General features: G+C 48.4%; 3 protein-coding genes across 7 annotated transcripts in view; 2 read left to right on the top strand and 1 right to left on the bottom strand.

Annotated features, from left to right (window-relative positions):
- Positions 1 to 798, bottom strand: part of TMEM135 (transmembrane protein 135) — a 271,979-nt gene extending 271,181 nt beyond the window's left edge. For all 5 annotated transcript variants that reach the window (XM_031460511.2, XM_031460510.2, XM_031460513.2 and 2 more), the window contains exon 1: positions 666 to 798. The gene's annotated coding sequence lies outside the window, so the exon portion shown is untranslated. The remainder of the gene's footprint in view (positions 1 to 665) is intronic.
- A 122-nt stretch (positions 799 to 920) lies between these two features.
- Positions 921 to 10,070, top strand: FZD4 (frizzled class receptor 4). The gene is made up of 2 exons (XM_010990584.3): positions 921 to 1,561; positions 3,680 to 10,070. The coding sequence occupies exons 1-2, from the start codon at positions 1,277 to 1,279 to the stop codon at positions 5,006 to 5,008; spliced, it is 1,614 nt and encodes a 537-aa protein (XP_010988886.1). The 5' UTR covers positions 921 to 1,276; the 3' UTR covers positions 5,009 to 10,070.
- The window catches only part of ME3 (malic enzyme 3), a 377,761-nt gene continuing 362,524 nt past the window's right edge, over positions 1,504 to 16,740 (top strand). Inside the window, exons 1-3 of the mRNA XM_031460503.2 lie at positions 1,504 to 1,561; positions 12,371 to 12,663; positions 12,773 to 12,924. The gene's annotated coding sequence lies outside the window, so the exon portion shown is untranslated. The remainder of the gene's footprint in view (positions 1,562 to 12,370; positions 12,664 to 12,772; positions 12,925 to 16,740) is intronic.

Genomic DNA, 16,740 nt, shown 5'->3' with positions numbered 1-16,740 from the left:
AGGCTTCAGGGGAGGGATACCCGTGAGGCTGGGGGAAGGGAGCCCCGGTGGTTGCGCGCCTTCTCAGCCTCCCATGCACAGGTCAAGCCTCTCCCCTCCCGCCCTCTCACCCTCCCAACCTTATTTAGAAACCGTGTCCCCGAGACAGGAAGGGCGGCGGGCCGAGAAGCACGGAGCGTCCCGGTCTCATTTCCTTTCGAATCCCCCTGTGGAATTTCATTTCATACGGTGAGGAAATCGGAGCGCGAGACCGTAGGCTGGTCGGCTGCTCCGGGGCGCCTCCCCCACTCGCGGCTGGAGACAGGCAGCTCCCGGGTGCAGGTCGAGCCGAGGCTGGGGGCGGGGAGAGGGGCCGGGCTCCAACTCGAGCAAGCTAGGAGTGAAAATAGCTACGAGCTCGCGCTGTACCAGGCACCGTGCTAAGCGTTTTACGCATTATCTCTAATCCTCCCAAGTCTCTTTACGGATGAGGAAACCGACGCCGAGAGGTTGGGCAATTTGCTCAAGGTCACACAGCCAGGATGTAAAGCCACAACCTTTGTAAATCCAAATCCCGTGTTCTTTGTGTGTACGTTTCTCTGCCTGATGGGGAGGTGGCCACGGGCGAAGTGACAGCTGGAAGAAAGGAAGGAAAGGGAGCCGACTGATCTGGGAGCACTTCTCACCTGAGAGAGAAGGAGCAGGCTGGCCCGGCCAAGCGACTTGGCTCCATCGCCGCCTGGCCCCCGAACGCCGCAAACCCGGTGGGAGGAAAGCGAGAGCCGGGAAGCGGGGCGGGGCGCTCCGGGGCGGGAGGGAGAGACGCAGGAGGGGGGCTGGCGGGCGGCGGCTTGACCCTGCCCGGGGCAGAGTGGCCCCGCCCCTCGCTGGCCACGGCGCCCGGCCATTGGAGAAGCGCGCTGTCCGTCCCGTCCCGCCACCGCCCAGCGAACCTCCAGCGCCACGGAGGGTTCTGGCGTTGAGAGCCGCGCGGCGCAGGGTGCAGGCGGGCTTCTCCGAGACCCCGAGCGGACGCTGCCGGCGCCGGGCTTGGGGCTCGCCGCCTGCAACCATGACCCTCGCAGTCTATCCTTCGGCCCTGGCCCGGGGCGTCTAATACCTCATACAGTCGCGCGCAGCTGCTGGAGAGCCGGCCGCTGCCCCCTCGTCGCTCTTGGCGCCTTATCACACTCCCTTTCCCGGAGCTGGGAGCAGCGCGGGCAGCTGGCACCCCCGTGCAAACTGGGGGTGTCTGCTGGAGCAGCCCCTGCCGCCGCCGCTGCCCCTGGCTCTGGCCATGGCCGGGAGGGGCGCAGGGCTGCGCGTCCTGGGGGCTCCCGGGGGTGTCGGTCTCAGTCTGCGGCTGCTGCTGCTGTTGCTGGTGCTCCTGGGGCCGGCGCGGGGCTTCGGAGACGAGGAGGAGCGGCGCTGCGACCCCATCCGCATCTCCATGTGCCAGAACCTGGGCTACAACGTGACCAAGATGCCCAACCTGGTGGGGCACGAGCTGCAGACGGACGCTGAGCTGCAGCTGACTACTTTCACGCCGCTCATCCAGTACGGTTGCTCCAGCCAGCTGCAGGTGGGCGCCCCCACCCCCACCCCGGGCGGGTCCCCTTGGGCAGGGACGCCCCAAACGATCTCCGTGGAGCCCTTGTCAAGTCGAGCCCCCTGTCCTCTTCCTAGGCTGAAGGGTGTAACTATCCTGGAAAAGTGATTTCCATCCCCACCCCCACTTTTCTGTCCCTTCTCAGGGACTGGGAGCCAAAATGTTGTGTAAGTCATCTGGCCTGCGAAAGAACCCACTCTTACACCCCGCCCTTCCGTTTTTCTCCCCTGCCCACCCGAGTCTGGCCAAGCCCCTAACCCCAGCGGAGTTCAGAGTTATCTTTGCCAAGGATTCTGGCCGCCGCTGCTCGGTGGGCGAGTCCCCGGCGGGGCAGCCAGCTGCAGCTAAGACTTGGAAGGAGAGATAAGGAGACGGGAACTTACGCTCCCTCACCGACCTCCTTTCTCCCCCATATTTTTTGGGTATGTTATTTAGTGAAACACCACTGCCCCGTTTTCTGCAGAATGGCCTCTCGCGTCGTCCCGCAAGATTTTAGAGGTCATGCAGAAAGGAGTGGTTGCTATAGCTTGAGTTCCTTCTCATTCTCAGGGTTAAGGGCAGGTTTAGTGCTTGGAGGGAGAGAAGACATCACTTGGGAAAAAGGTGATGGTATGGTCAAGCTCCAGACGCTTGTTTGTATATTGCAAACTTTTTTTTTTTTTACAGTCTTTAAAAAATTTAAAGCTTATGTAATAATATAGAAAATATTCATCCTACCATAAAGAAGTGAAAGAATTTGCTTATACAGGGTGATTATAATCTTACAAAAGCAATCAGTTCATTGCAAAAAAAAACTGAAAGGAAATTCTAAAAAATGTTAACACTGGTTGTGTTGTGGTTGGTGAAGGCTATGAGTGATTTTTAGAAATTTAGAAAAGAGAGAAGTTGGGAAAAAAAATAGAGGATAGTTATCCAGGCTAAAAGCTTCAGAAATCTGTGGTTCTGGTTGTAACTTCTGAGAGATAAGAAACAGGCAGGCAGCTTACTTACTAGGTTCATATTTTTACATAGGTCATTGGAAAAGTTGGATTGTGGTTTCAGAAAGATGGTTGGGATTAAACCTGTCGCTGGTGAAATGTCCCTTTGGAAGTTTCAGGACTTTAGAACTAGGTTATAAAAGCTTAAGAAAATGCTTCTCTAGCTCTCAGTTTGAAAACAGCACATATCCTGACATCAGTGGCAAATTTGTTGAAGAAACAGCTTTTGCAAGGATATATATTTTTAATTACATGTATCCTGGGGAGGCAGCCAAGCTGTTTTGAAGGACAGGACTGGATCCCTTTACATGCTGGAAAATAGTTACTTGTAACTCTAGACTTCATAGACAACATCTGTAAGGAGCCAAGCAGACTGTTTATCAATGCTGGAGGAATTGAGGACAGCAACTGGACTCTCCCCTGCTGCTATTCCAGTTTCAGGGACTGAACATTTATATTTTCCTATTGTGCTTCACTATTATTCATTGAGGAAACCTTGCCAAACAAACCCCCTGGTATCCAGAAGACTTCAACCTGCATCCTTTCCTTGGGGTCTAATAGTGTCTCAACTTGGACATTTTCTGTTTCAATATGAGACTGATTAAAAAGTGATTTTAGGGCACAAAGTAGAGAAAGGAGAGAATATTAACCCGAGAAAAGTTGGATCTACATTTTTTTAACATTTATTTTTGTGGTGATAAAGGTATGAGGATAAAAATAAATCACTCCATCACCTAAATGACTGAGTCATTTGATTAGTCTGTTCAGCTCTTTCAAATAGTAGCTGAAAGGGGAGGGAGACTCAAAGTCCATTTCTTAAGGTTTATTTCCTTAAGTATTGTGCAAAAAGGGATTATGTAATTCTTGGATCCTTTTATATATTATTTATCTATGTTCTCCTGGAAAGGATTACAAGACCCAAAAGAAGAAAAGTATGTAAGTGATGGATTATTAGGCACGCTTGTTTGAGGTCAGAGTCAACAGTTGAACTCCCTATAGGCTGGTTTAAAAGTAGGCATATACTTTGCTCAGAAGCATTCAAGTCAGTTTTGTGCAAGCATTAGGTCAAACTTCCAAGTCATTGTTTTCTTTGTTCATTTCGTGACTTTTCCAGTTTTTCCTTTGTTCGGTGTATGTGCCGATGTGCACAGAGAAGGTCAACATCCCGATCGGCCCCTGTGGCGGCATGTGTCTTTCTGTCAAGAGACGCTGCGAGCCTGTCCTGAAGGAATTTGGATTTGCCTGGCCGGAGAGCCTGAACTGCAGCAAGTTCCCCCCACAGAATGACCACAACCACATGTGCATGGAAGGGCCAGGTGATGAGGAGGTGCCCTTACCTCACAAAACCCCCGTCCAGCCCGGGGAAGAGTGCCATTCCGTGGGAACCAATTCTGATCAGTACATCTGGGTGAAGAGGAGCCTGAACTGTGTTCTCAAGTGTGGCTACGATGCTGGCTTACACAGCCGCTCGGCCAAGGAGTTCACCGATATCTGGATGGCCGTGTGGGCCAGCCTGTGCTTCATCTCCACCGCCTTCACTGTGCTCACCTTCCTGATCGATTCTTCCAGGTTTTCCTACCCGGAGCGCCCCATCATATTTCTCAGTATGTGCTATAATATTTATAGCATTGCTTATATTGTCAGGCTGACTGTCGGCCGGGAAAGGATATCCTGCGATTTTGAAGAGGCAGCAGAACCTGTTCTCATCCAAGAAGGACTTAAGAACACAGGATGTGCAATCATTTTCTTGCTGATGTACTTTTTTGGAATGGCCAGTTCCATCTGGTGGGTAATTCTGACACTCACTTGGTTTTTGGCAGCGGGACTCAAATGGGGTCACGAAGCCATTGAAATGCACAGCTCTTATTTCCACATTGCAGCCTGGGCCATCCCTGCAGTGAAGACCATTGTCATCTTGATTATGAGACTGGTGGATGCCGATGAACTGACCGGCCTGTGCTATGTGGGGAACCAAAACTTGGATGCCCTTACGGGTTTTGTGGTGGCTCCCCTCTTCACTTACCTGGTGATCGGAACTTTGTTCATTGCTGCGGGTTTGGTGGCCTTGTTCAAAATTCGGTCGAATCTTCAAAAGGATGGGACAAAGACAGACAAGTTAGAAAGGCTCATGGTTAAGATTGGGGTCTTCTCAGTCCTGTACACAGTGCCCGCAACCTGTGTGATTGCCTGTTATTTCTATGAAATCTCCAACTGGGCGCTCTTTCGGTATTCTGCAGATGATTCCAATATGGCGGTTGAAATGTTGAAAATTTTTATGTCTTTGCTGGTAGGCATCACTTCAGGCATGTGGATTTGGTCTGCCAAAACTCTTCACACGTGGCAGAAGTGTTCCAACAGATTGGTGAATTCTGGGAGGGTAAAGAGAGAAAAGAGAGGGAATGGTTGGGTGAAGCCCGGGAGAGGCAGTGAAACTGTGGTATAAGGCTAGCCAGCCTCCACGCTTTCCAGATTTTGAAGGGGGAATGGCAGCATTTCAGTGCAAATGCTACTATAAGCTCCATGCGGTGAATCTCAGTTCCAACCAACTAGCAATACTTAAGTGATCCCCCACACATACCAATAGCCCACTGCCACTCTCCCCGCTTCCCCCCAGAATCATAAAACTAATGATTTTGCTGCAGACTTTGGAATGATCCAAAATGGAAAAGCCAGTTAGAGGCTTTCAAAGCTGTGAAAAATCAAAACATTGATCACTTTAGCAGGTCGCAGCTTGGAGCTTGGAGCGTGGAGGTCCTGCCTAGATTCCAGGAGGTCCAGGACAATGCTGCTTTTCCCTGCAGGATGGGGTTTGAACTGTGAGTAGGCAACTTGCAGGGACAAAGATTAACTTTTTTAACCCTTTAAAAATTTTAAATCCTAACTGGGTCTTTCAGATAGCGAAGCGATCTATAAACACTGGAAAGCTGGGTTCAGAGAAGTGTTACAAGAGTTTTATAGTTTGGCTGATCTAACATAAACATTTTCTGCGGTGCACTGTCTGCTGTTTAGAGCTTTGTGGATTGCTCTCCCAAGAGGTGGTGTCAGAATCTTTCAGTGCCTTTGTCATAAAGCAGAATTGTTTGAAAAAACAAAAGTACTATACAAACACACATAAGGTATCCAGTGAATATTTCTTCTCTCTCTTCCTCTTGAATTTCAGCAGCACTGTACTAGGCTGCTACTGCTTTCTCCATTCTATGTTAATGACTCAAAAGAGGTATTTTTATAAGAATTTTTGCACTGCAGCACACCTAATCAGGGGGAAAGGAAGGGTGATTCACCTTCTGACAATCACTTAATTCAGAGGAAAATGAGATTTACCAAGTCGACTTACCTTACCCACCCCAGAGACCTACTGCACTAAGCAGTGGGGACTTAATATATTTTACTTTGTGTGATTGCATCTGTGCAGACGCCGGTCTGGAAGAGCTAAAATGTTAAGTTTCTTGGCAACTTTGCATTCACACAGATTAACTGTGTAATTTGTGTGTGTCAATTACAATTAAAAGCACATTCTTGGACCGTGACATAATAGTTACTCAGCTGACTTTAAAACTATGGTCAGCCTGCATTCTCAGAGTGATAGTGCCTTTTTTTCCTTTAGCATAAGAATGTTATCAGAGTCTGGTCCATGTACTACAATGGAGACTTTTTCAATTTTGTAGAGGGAGCTAAGGACAGCTAATCCAACTATTTGATGCATAATTGTTTCCTAGTAATTGGCAAAGGCTCCGTTTAAGATTTCATTGGAGGCAGTGTGGCCTGGAGTATTTATATGGTGCTTAATGAATCTCCAGAATGCCAGCCAGGAGCCTGATTGGTTAGGAGGGAATAGAGTGTAGACCATATGAAATGAACTGCAAACTCTAACAACACAGGTCTTAATTGCCTTTTGTGGAGGTATCCAGAGCTTTTAAATTTTATGCTTTCTGTTCCTCACAAGGGGTTCCTCCCCTAGCAGCCTCTCAAAAGTTGCAGTTCTTTTAAAATGGTAGCTGACCTTTCTCCTAACCCGCCTGAGGCCTTCTAATCACCAGATCTCTGGGACAAATTGTTGACGATGTCACAGGTAGCTCTTCTTGAAGTTTATACCTGTCTTTGCTTCGGCAGCTACTTCGCAGTGATTCATTCATTTATTTGTTCATGCCCTCCGCCCCCGCCTTAAAGCAGGTGGGCAAGCTCTTCTATCATGTTTCTTTGTGGGAAAGTATTTCCAGGGACTCAGAGTTCCAAGTAGGAGTCCATATTTTGGAAATCAGCATGTCTTTTTTGTTTGTTTGAGCCTGGTGCCCCTGGTTTGACATTTCCCTTCCTTCTTTCTCTTGTTTGGCATGGTTCTTGAGCAGTATGGGAGGAAGATGCCTGTAAGGCCTGTCGTGTGTTTTGGAAGAGGAAGTCTTAGGGCTTTGGACTCACGCTAAGTGGGCACGGGTGGTCCCGGCTGTGTGTACTGGGCCTGAGTATCTTGGCTGGACTCTGGGACAGGGCTCCAGGAGCATGAGAAATGGTCCCCAGAAGGACCAGTTGAACTCCATCTGAGACTGCATCGCCTATGAAATGTAAAATGTGAACGCCCCGTGCTGCTTGCAGACGGTTCCCATAGCTGGCCGGGGCCCTAGAGCATGCACCCAGGGGCAGAGCCTGCCCTTACTCACGCTCTGCTCCAGTGTCTTGGGAGTTGTGCGGAGACGCTGGCCCAGGAAAGGGAAGAAGGACCAGGCAGTGAAGCACAGACCTTGCTGTTGGAGTGTAGGGGTGTGTAACACAGTTTTCTTTGTAACGTTCCAGTGATTGTGCGACCAAGGCAGCACCTAGCAGAGGGCCAGGCACGGAGTAGGTGCTCAATGTTTATGAATGATGAAATGGAAACAATAAGAAGACTTGGATGAACCTGGACACCTGAGTTCTGGAGCTTTCTGGCTTTTAACATCTCTCTTCCATAAATTTCTTGCCTTCTCAGGGGAAGTGTATTTGATTGGAAGTGGCCATCGGTGCAGACTGGATGAGTGACCCTGGCAGTGTCACGGGGCTATAGGTCGTTCCTTTCACATTCCAGACCATGGAGAGTGTTCACAGTTTCAGGAAAGGAGCTTTGTGGCTGAAGAGTCAGTTACCAGTTACCTTGAGGCGACTCTGTCACCTCTTAAGTTGGTGTTTGTTTAAAAAAAAAAAGTCAATTATCAGCACATTTATTGAGTGCCAGCTGTGTGAAGCCCAGTGTTAGGTACCTTAGTGGATGTTGGGGAGGGTAAGCTCTGTTCTTCTGCTGGACCTGGCCTGGGATGCTCCTGGGTCAGCTGAACTTTGCTGTTGGTTTCAGGAAGGAGCAGGGGCCCCAGAATTGCCATGTGTTTCACTGTCTCCATCCCAGAAACCTCTTCCTGGGTCTTTTCTGCCTTTAATACATCACTCATCCTTTCCCGGGACTCCTTGCAAATTGATTTGCAGGGGTTCTCCCAGAAAGCATCAGCCCTGCTTCGTGACAATCTCTGTGGAAATCTCCTAGGAAGACTGTGAACATTGGCTGTATGGATGTGAGCTCCCACATCTAATGTGGCTTCAGGGGCAGGCAGTTCAGGGCTTGGGGTGTTCCAGTGACTTGTGCAGGTGAATCTGAGGATAGCATCTTGGTAGGGGAAAGTTTAGGGTTCTTTTTCTTTCTCTGAAATTTAGAATAAATAGGTATAATTGTAGCTTCCTACAAAATCCCTTGGCCTCAGCAGGGCCCAAGGGCACCTCTGTCCAGCCTCCTCTCTGGCAAACTCCTTTCTTCTCCTTGGTAAAGGCCACTCTCCAGGACAGAGGAACCTGGGGAGGGTGGAACTGGCCAGAACTGCCTGGTGGAGCTCCTTGGTTGATTCATATCCTTTTTCCTCTATGGAGACCCGTTTCCTGATTTCTGAAACTGCTTCTGAGCTGGCAGCTTACTCAGGGACCTGAAACCGGAGAAGGGGTGACACTTTTTATGTCCCTGAGATGCTCTCTGACTTTGCTTTCCCCAGTCCCTCCCTCACCCCACCCCCAAATCTGGAACCGGGGAAACATCTGTACCTAGGTTCTGAATTGTGACTTTACCAGCACCCCCAGCTCTGTCCTCTCTGGACCCCCCTCAGCCTCCTGGTCACTGAGTTCAGTGTTGGGAACCATGCCGGGACCTGAAGATGTAAAGATGAACTTGACGACCTCAGCCCTGGAGGGCAGACCCAACGTAAGGGGATTTCACCAGGATGGTGCAATCTTCGGCTTCTGGTGAGGGGCCCACAGGAGCAGTTAGGGAAGAGAGCCGTGGAGCACAGACTCTGGAAGGAGCCCCCAGAATTGATCTACATCCTGAATTTCATTCTGTGATGGAGGAGATTGGAGGAGGTTGCTGTTCCAGCCAACTATGCCGAGTCATTGGATTCCGACGGTTCTTTTTGTTCCTTTATTGTATTTGGGTTCAGGGTCCCTGTCTGGGTTTGTATTATGTCTGGCAAAGGACCCGGGTTCTCAGTTTTCTTCTGGGCCTAGGTTGTAGATCTTGGAAACTCCTAGGAGAGCATTTTGCTCCAACCAAGGATCAGATGCCAGAGCCTTAAATAATGGATTTTGTTTCGCTGTGGCCTGGGCAGAGTTCTCTTCTGCTGCTGCCTCTCCCCATGCGCATGTGCAGTGATGGTGCGCTGGGCGTTTCAGGAGGGAAGTGAGCCCTGATCCCCCCTACAGGTCTCCTCCCCTTGGTAAACCCAGTTGCCTGTTTCTGTTTTGCCTGGTTTCCCTTCTTCGCACCAGCACATTCCCAGCATTCTCCCAGGCGATTTGTAGAGGGCCTGCTTGGGGTCCTATATGAGCCGTGTCCTCCAAGCTTTTGTAGCCCCCTGATCGCCTACAATACTCAGTCCATGACCACTGTCATCCCAGAAGGCTTCTGAGGAGGGGGCGAGGGCTCCTGCCCCCTGGAGGCTGGGTCCCTCTGCTCTCCCAGGAGTGCACCTTTCCTCGTCCTGCTGACGGCTAGGGCCGGCATGGCTGTGGGCTTTGGGAGGGAGAGGTGGCTTTCCAGGTCCCATCCAGTGGAGCACCGTGGTGGTCCTGAATTTTTTCCTACCTCACAGGGATGTTGTGAGACTTTAGAAGGGATGAGGACAAAGGCCCCTTGAGCTCTTTGTAGAAGGCAGAATAAATATCAGGTGTGATCTATGCAAAGATGAGCTGCGGCCTGCTGGTGTGGCAGACATGCTCGCGTTCTGTGGCCTTCCTTGGGCCCCTGCGCCACCCACAGCTCCAGCCACCTCGAGGCCACCCTGGGGGATTTTCAGATGTTCAACATAGAGGTACCAGGCGAACCCCTACTATACACCCTGAGCGAATTGCTGAACATCAGAGGAAATGGACCCTGCTTTTGAGGATGTACAAATGTATGTCTGCGTTGATGCCTGTACTGTAAATTTCTAATTTATCACTGTACAAAAAAAAACTTTACTATTTAATTTTTGTATCAAAGGAAAATAAAGTTTTGTTTATTAGCTGGTGTATGATTTGGTCTGTTCCTGCAGGTGTCTGAAAGCCCCTGGGATGCACACTCACCCAGCAGTGAGAAACAGAGAATTGAGTTTGCAGGGCGGAGGGAGAGCCTCTTTCTGGTCTTTTTTTTTTTTTTTTTTTTTTGGCTGGTGGTATTTTTCCCCTCTGGGATTTCTCCTGGGACAGCAAACCCCTGATGTCCAGGGTCAACAGACTTTATCACTACTGTGGTCATCAGTAACACTCAAGTGGTCATGTGATGCTTCAGATGTAACTGCAGTTCTGAAGCTGTCATCCCATGACACCCCTCTTTGGCATTTCCAATATGTGTGGTCATTTTTCACACCTTCCAAGTCCCTTTGACTTCATCTGGCAGCCTGAAAAAAGTTTTCCTATCACTGCTAGAACTTCAGGCCTCTTACAAAGGTAGGAAAGGGAGCTTTTTTTTTTTTAACTTCAGATTTTCATTAAAAGAAAAAATTTTTTTTCTGGCTACACAATGGTCTGTTTTGTGCAATAGACATGGGAGTGTGTCACACATCAGTCAGCCAGGAAAACAGCTTCTTTAGATAATTTTATAAGTTGGGTGGTCTGTGTCCCTATAGCCAGAAAAGGCATCAGACAAAGCAGATTCAAGGCCATTATGAGGACATTGTCATGGGAGCAAGTAATACCGTGGACCACACAGACACAGAGGGAAGGGAAGGGGAGTCACCGCCGTTGGAGATGCCTGCTGATGTCCCAGAGGAGTGTAGCAGCCCTCTTGGTTTGCCTTTAAATTGCTTCCACCCATGGGGTTCACCTGAACACCACCCTGTTTTGATGGGAGTAAAAAGCACAGGGAACAAGAATCTGCAACGCTCTTCTCCACTGCAGAATGCTATTATACTTTTATCTCAAACCATAACTGAAGGCAGGCATGTAATTTAAATTCTCTTCCCTGTAAGACGGGCTCTGTTTCTCATTTCATTACCTACTTATCAGGTAGTCATGAAGTTAAGGGAAAGTCAACAATGATCTGGAATGAATTCATAATAATTCCTTGCACTTGTAGAAACACTTTCCGCATAGAGAATAATTTTATTTACATGATTTCATTTTATTCTCATGGCCTCTCTGAGGTGAGCAGGGCAGGCCTTACTTTGCTTCAGAGACGAGAACTGAAACTTCGGGTGAGGGACTTGCCGAGGGGAGCTCTGCGGGTGGGTCGCCTGTGGGACAGCCACGACTGCTAGTGCCTAGCCCAGGGTTTTGTTTTTGTTTTACACTCAGTGTGGGTTGAATTGTGCCTGCCCCAAAGATATGTGAAAGTCCTAACCCCCTGTACCTGTGCATGTGAATTTATTTGGACCTAGGGTCTTTGCAGACATATTCAAGTTAAGATGAGCTTACACCAGATGAGTATGGGCCCTAATCCAGTGACTCGTGTCCTTATAACAAAAAGGAAGTTTAAACACAGACACGGGAGAACGCCATGTGAAGGCAGAGGCAGAGGTTAGGGTGACACAGCCTCAGGGCAGGCAGGTATCTCTGTGTCAAGGAGAGAGGCATGGCAGATTCTTTCTTAGAGCCTCCAATAGGAGCCGACCTTGCCAAAACCTTGCTTTTGAGCCTCCAGAATTGTGTGAGAATGAACTTCTGTGTCGTAAGCCACCCCATTTGTTTCGGTAGACCTAGGAATCGAATACAAACTCCATCCTCTGATTTCTTTACTGCAAATAGTTCGCTGGGAATGGGTAAGTGTTTTGGCAGCAAAGCAGTAATGACATCTGGCCACGAGCTTCTGTTGTTTAAGGATTACGTAGCATAATCTTTGTAAGCTGGATACCTCTAGAATAAACCCCAATATCCCGGACACTCAGCTGATCTGAACTGGTCTTAGCTGGTCTCCCACCACCCACCCCCAACGGGAGCTATGTGTGCAGGGCCGGGACCTTGACTGGAATGTGGCCCAAGGGTTTTTAGCATTTCTGTCCTGAGAACTGATTTTTTCTCTTTCCCGTTTTAGCTTTCACATGCAATCATAATTTTAAAGTTGAGCAGACTCTTGACTAAAGAGGTCAGCCTTGGCCTCCTGTCTTCAGAGTTTCTGTGAACAGAAATAAACTACATTGGGAGAAGGGCGTTGTCCTCGGCTCGGTTTTCACCATGCAGCTGGAGTGTAGGACTGGGAACATCTCGCTGAATGTTTTGAAAATGTTGGCCCTGAAAAGGTTTAGTCCAAAAAGTTTTCAAAATGGACCTTGGCCCCACCTGAAATTCCTGGAATCACCCTATTCTTTTCCCTCTGTCTCATCCTTAGGCTAAGGTTGAACCCCTGGATTCATCTGCTCTCAAGGCAAAAGGATTCCAACTTCTCAAACTGCTAGCAAGAAAGAATAAAAAGTAACATTTATTACGTTTCACATCAACTGCCTGATTTCATCAGCCTCCCGCAGGGTTTCCTACAAGCACCCGATCCGGTTTTCACCCAAGAACGTGCTTAATCTCACGGAGAGCCCACATTATCGGTGCCTTTCTCTTTAAGGGATTAAATGATTGGCTATCTGAAATTTCCAACATGCCAGAGGATTGCATCACTTCATTTGATAAGAGGTAAATGGGGAGAGTATAAAGCTCTGAGATGGAAGATGGGGTTGATAAGTCACAGAGAAAACCCTGTCCTCGTTCCATTGTTTTCCTTTCACGCCCTTGTTTTTCATAGGTCTTTCCCTTTGCCTGCAATGCCCCTTCCCTCTTTCTTCAACGAGACTGGGTCTCTTCTTCCTTCAAGATCGAAATCTTAGTTCATCTCTCCTGGGAAGTCATCCCTGACCCTCCTTGCCACTTCCTGCCTCGCTTTCCTTCTTACCAGAGGTAAGTTTACGCCTCTGGGCTTGCAACTGTGGGAGCCTTCACCGCACGGTTTGTAACGATGCGTTCATGTGTCCATCTCCCCATGAGACTGAGCACCCTGACCGTGACTCTGAGCACCCAAAGGTTCCCAGCTGTGTGCTCCTGGCCGGGCATGAGTTTCAACATATCAATGGAAAGAATAAGGGAAGGAGGGAGGAAGGAAGGATGGGGAGATAGAAGGAAGGAGGGTTTTACCTTATTAGGTGGGGAAACAGAGGGGCTTTGGTGATAAATGTGGCCAGCATAGGAAAGAAACCAAAGGTAGCAACAAAAGCCATCACATAGGCAGGATTGTCTGAAAAGACACTTAGGCTGCAGCCGCAGGAAACCCTCTAGTCTCAATGATGGGTTTGAGAATGATCGCCTACCTACTGTGTTGCTTATTGTTACACCATCTCTTTTCCTTCTGTCTTCTCCTCCTCCAGTAAATATTTGCTGAGTGCCTACTGTATGCAGAATACTGGAGTGGGCTGTAGAAGGGAGAGGGGGAGTGATTATAAAAAACCGCAAAAGGCAAGGTCCAACTCTGGGTCCAAAAGTGCAGATGATGAAACAGAGAAAGAATTCATCTGTTATTAACAAGCTTTAAACTCCAAACCTGGAAAAACAAATCCTCTATTGCTTGGTAAATATTTATGGACTAGCTGAATGAGGGTCCATCATGTGCCAGCTTGGTAGGGTACACCAAGATAAATAAGACACAACTTTTCCTTCCAGAGGTTCATGGCAGCAAACCACATGCCCCTCCCCAACCCCGTCTGCAGCTATCCGAACCCGCTAGGGTTCAGTGCTACTATTCCTATCACATTTACTATGCACTTTCTTCCTAATCTGAGTCCCAGGGCCTTGCTGGTTTTGTTTGCATAGAGCACTTCTGAGGGCTGAGGGTAATGGGAAAACTGTCTGAACCATTGTCATCCCACCATCTGATCCCCGAAAGGATACCTCTGACCCAACAGGTGACGGCGTCAGCAGGGTCCAGGGAGAGGAAAGGGAAGATGCAGATCCCAGGGAGCATGACTTTTCTAAAACTTGGTCTACTTGTCCCCACCCTCTGTCCAAAATGTAAAAAATGAAAATTAAAACCTACTCGTGAGGTGCCATTGGAGATACTTCCTCATCAGATCAGCTGCCTCCATCCGAACATTGTTTCTGGCACATGTGTTGATTTATACCACCTGCACCGAGCAGGTGGTTTGTGTCGGTGTGTCTGCCCTACGTCGTCTGAGCCCTGCTCGCTTGCTCCTCTCGTGTCATAATCCTAGAAATCCAAAGAGACTACCCTATAGAAGCTAAAGGAATTGCCCAGCCAACCTCAAATACCCAGAGTAAGAGGAAGAAATGTGTGAGTAAACTTGGCTGAGAGATGCCTTGTGGGGAGGTGTGAGCAACGAGTCATTCTGAGTAACTGGAGCCGAGATTCTCAGAGTGGGAGGGGAGGTGGGCTGAAGCCAAGTTAGTAAAGGCCTTGGAGGTGGCACTGCTCCCCGCGCTGGACACAGGGGAGGCGGCAAAAGTTTGAGGCAAAAGAGGCTGACGTCCACGTTGGTGTTTTACAAAGCTCACCCTGGCTGCTGTGGGGGCTGCAGGCTGGTGACAGGCGAGCAGGAGGCAGGCAGGACAGTTTGGGTGAGAAACCACGCGGGCCCCAGTGAAGGCAGTAGCCAAGAGATGGGAAGGAGGGGGCGATTTTCAGAGAAACCACAACAGACCGTGTCCTCCATGGCACAGTTCAATGAGCTGAATCTGTGCTTTCTAAATGGCCGGTGTTTCGGAGGCCGGAGCTTTCTGTTTGCTCTGTAAACCTGATACAGCACACTCCCTGCGTTGCAAGTTACAGATAAATAACAACCTCGGCACTGAAGGGCTGCGGCAGATTGCACCCCGGAGAGCGGGGGTTTCCCCCGGTGAGCCTGTCTCCCTCCAAGCCTGCAGGTCAGCATGACACCATTTGTTAGTGGCTGGAAGGGACAGGGTCCTTGAGAAGAGAGCATGCTGTTGAGTTGTTTATGTAGGGCTAAGGGGCCCCACCACCTCTTTTGGATTCAGAGTTTCCTATCAAGACACACTTCCTAGAGTAGTTGATACAAATTCCATAGTAAAGGCTTGATGTCGTACAAACTTAATCCCAGTCAAGTCTCCCATCTAGATTTTGTTTCTTGACACAGTTTTTATTGTTTAACTGTTATCAGTAAAAATCTGAGCTGTCCAACCAGATCCACGGCAAAGATGTGAAAACACAATTTCCCTAGTCCTCTTTATTTTAAATCAGAAATTCTGTATAACATTTTCCATAAGTGAAAGAGAGAACCACTTCCTAGCTTTTTTTTTGGGGGGGGGGGTGTCTTTTTTTTTTTAAACAACAGACCTTCCTTTTGGATTTACATCAGCATTTAGCTAACTTCCTGAGCACTTCACCCATTTCCTGAACTTATTCTGAGGAAGGAAAAACATCCTCCTTCAGAAATAAATGCAAATAATCGCAGAGATTATTTTTATTAAATAAATAGTGTAAATGCAATGGAATTTCCTGTACGATGTGCATTTACTGTGGATATTTCAACAAAAATCTATTTGTTGTGATCCTGTAGGGGCCATGTTATTTGCAGGTAGTCTGAGGAATTATAACCATTATGCAGCTACTCAAGAGAGAAGTTCTGAACATTTGCAGTTTTTGCTGTTGGTAAAAACTTTTTTTTTTTTTTTTACTGAAAAATCTGAACACTAAGGGAATGGTTTTCTGCAGGTCAGCAATTTTGAAACTTTGTTTCTCTTAAAACAGGAGTGACACCTAGTGGTGAATAAGGGAAAGACAGCCTCAGAGCTGACGATTGACTTCATAGGGCCTCTCAGTGATGAGGATTTTTTGTTTATGTATTTGCTTGGGAGAAAACACACCCCTTCCAAGCACTTCTTAATGCCCAGACTGCCTAAGAATCCTGAAAAGTGGTGACATGGGAATTGCAACCCTTAAGCATTTCTGGAGATGCTCTCTTCTCTTGATTAATATTTACTCAGAGCCAGCCCACCACCTAGGGCTAAAGGGATTCAGCTTAAGAATGAATGGAAAACGTGAGACTTTGCAGAGAAACACATCAATATGTAAAGCTAGGGTCAGGTTCTCTTCAAAAAAAGATTTTTTTTAATGAGAGCAATTTCTTTGTATTTGTGAGAAGGCCTCTTCCTATTTAGCTGTCTTCTAGTGGAGAAGAATGGTACTTTTTTGGCAAGTAAATCTCACTGACACTACCACTTCTATCTTTTATGCTTGCTTTATGGGCCCTTCTTATGTTCGCCAGTGTTGGGCAGTGGCTGACTGTTAGAGAGGGAGGTGACAGGGATCTGAGAAAGGCTTTTCACCCCTCATCTTTACCTCCACCCCCATCCGGCAGAAGGCCACCCGGGACAGATGGATATCTGGCCTCCTCGCACCATCCCCAGGAAGAGACTCTTTAATCCATCACCCAGGCTGACATTCCTGCTCAGGTCCAGCCCCTTAGTGTGATAGGCAAGGCCTCCAGAACCTGGCCCCTTCCTCTCTCCTCCAGCCTCACGCCCCACCTCTTTCTCAGGCACAGAGTATGTTCCAGCCAATTCCAACCACTGCCAGCTCCTTGTATCCCTCACGCTGTCTCACCCATCTCTGTCTTTGCACATGTTGGTCCCCCTCAGCCGGGAGACTCTGTCCCGCCATGGCTCTGTGCTCATTCTTCAAAACCCTGGGTCAATGTTTTCTCTCTTGGGAGCCTTGAACGATCCAACCTGGCAGACACATAG

The sequence above is a fragment of the Camelus dromedarius genome, chromosome 12 (genome assembly GCF_036321535.1).
Source record: "Camelus dromedarius isolate mCamDro1 chromosome 12, mCamDro1.pat, whole genome shotgun sequence".
Lineage (NCBI taxonomy): Eukaryota > Metazoa > Chordata > Mammalia > Artiodactyla > Camelidae > Camelus > Camelus dromedarius.
Note: the sequence above shows the minus strand (reverse complement) of the source record. Positions and strands in the feature narration are given on the sequence as shown.

Bases quoted from the DNA above. Each gene is read 5' to 3' on its own strand.
- FZD4 (XM_010990584.3), top strand. From the start codon at position 1,277: ATGGCCGGGAGGGGCGCAGGGCTGCGCGTCCTGGGGGCTCCCGGGGGT. The intron at 1,562-3,679 runs GTGGGCGCCCCC...TGACTTTTCCAG, and splicing joins GTTGCTCCAGCCAGCTGCAG to TTTTTCCTTTGTTCGGTGTA.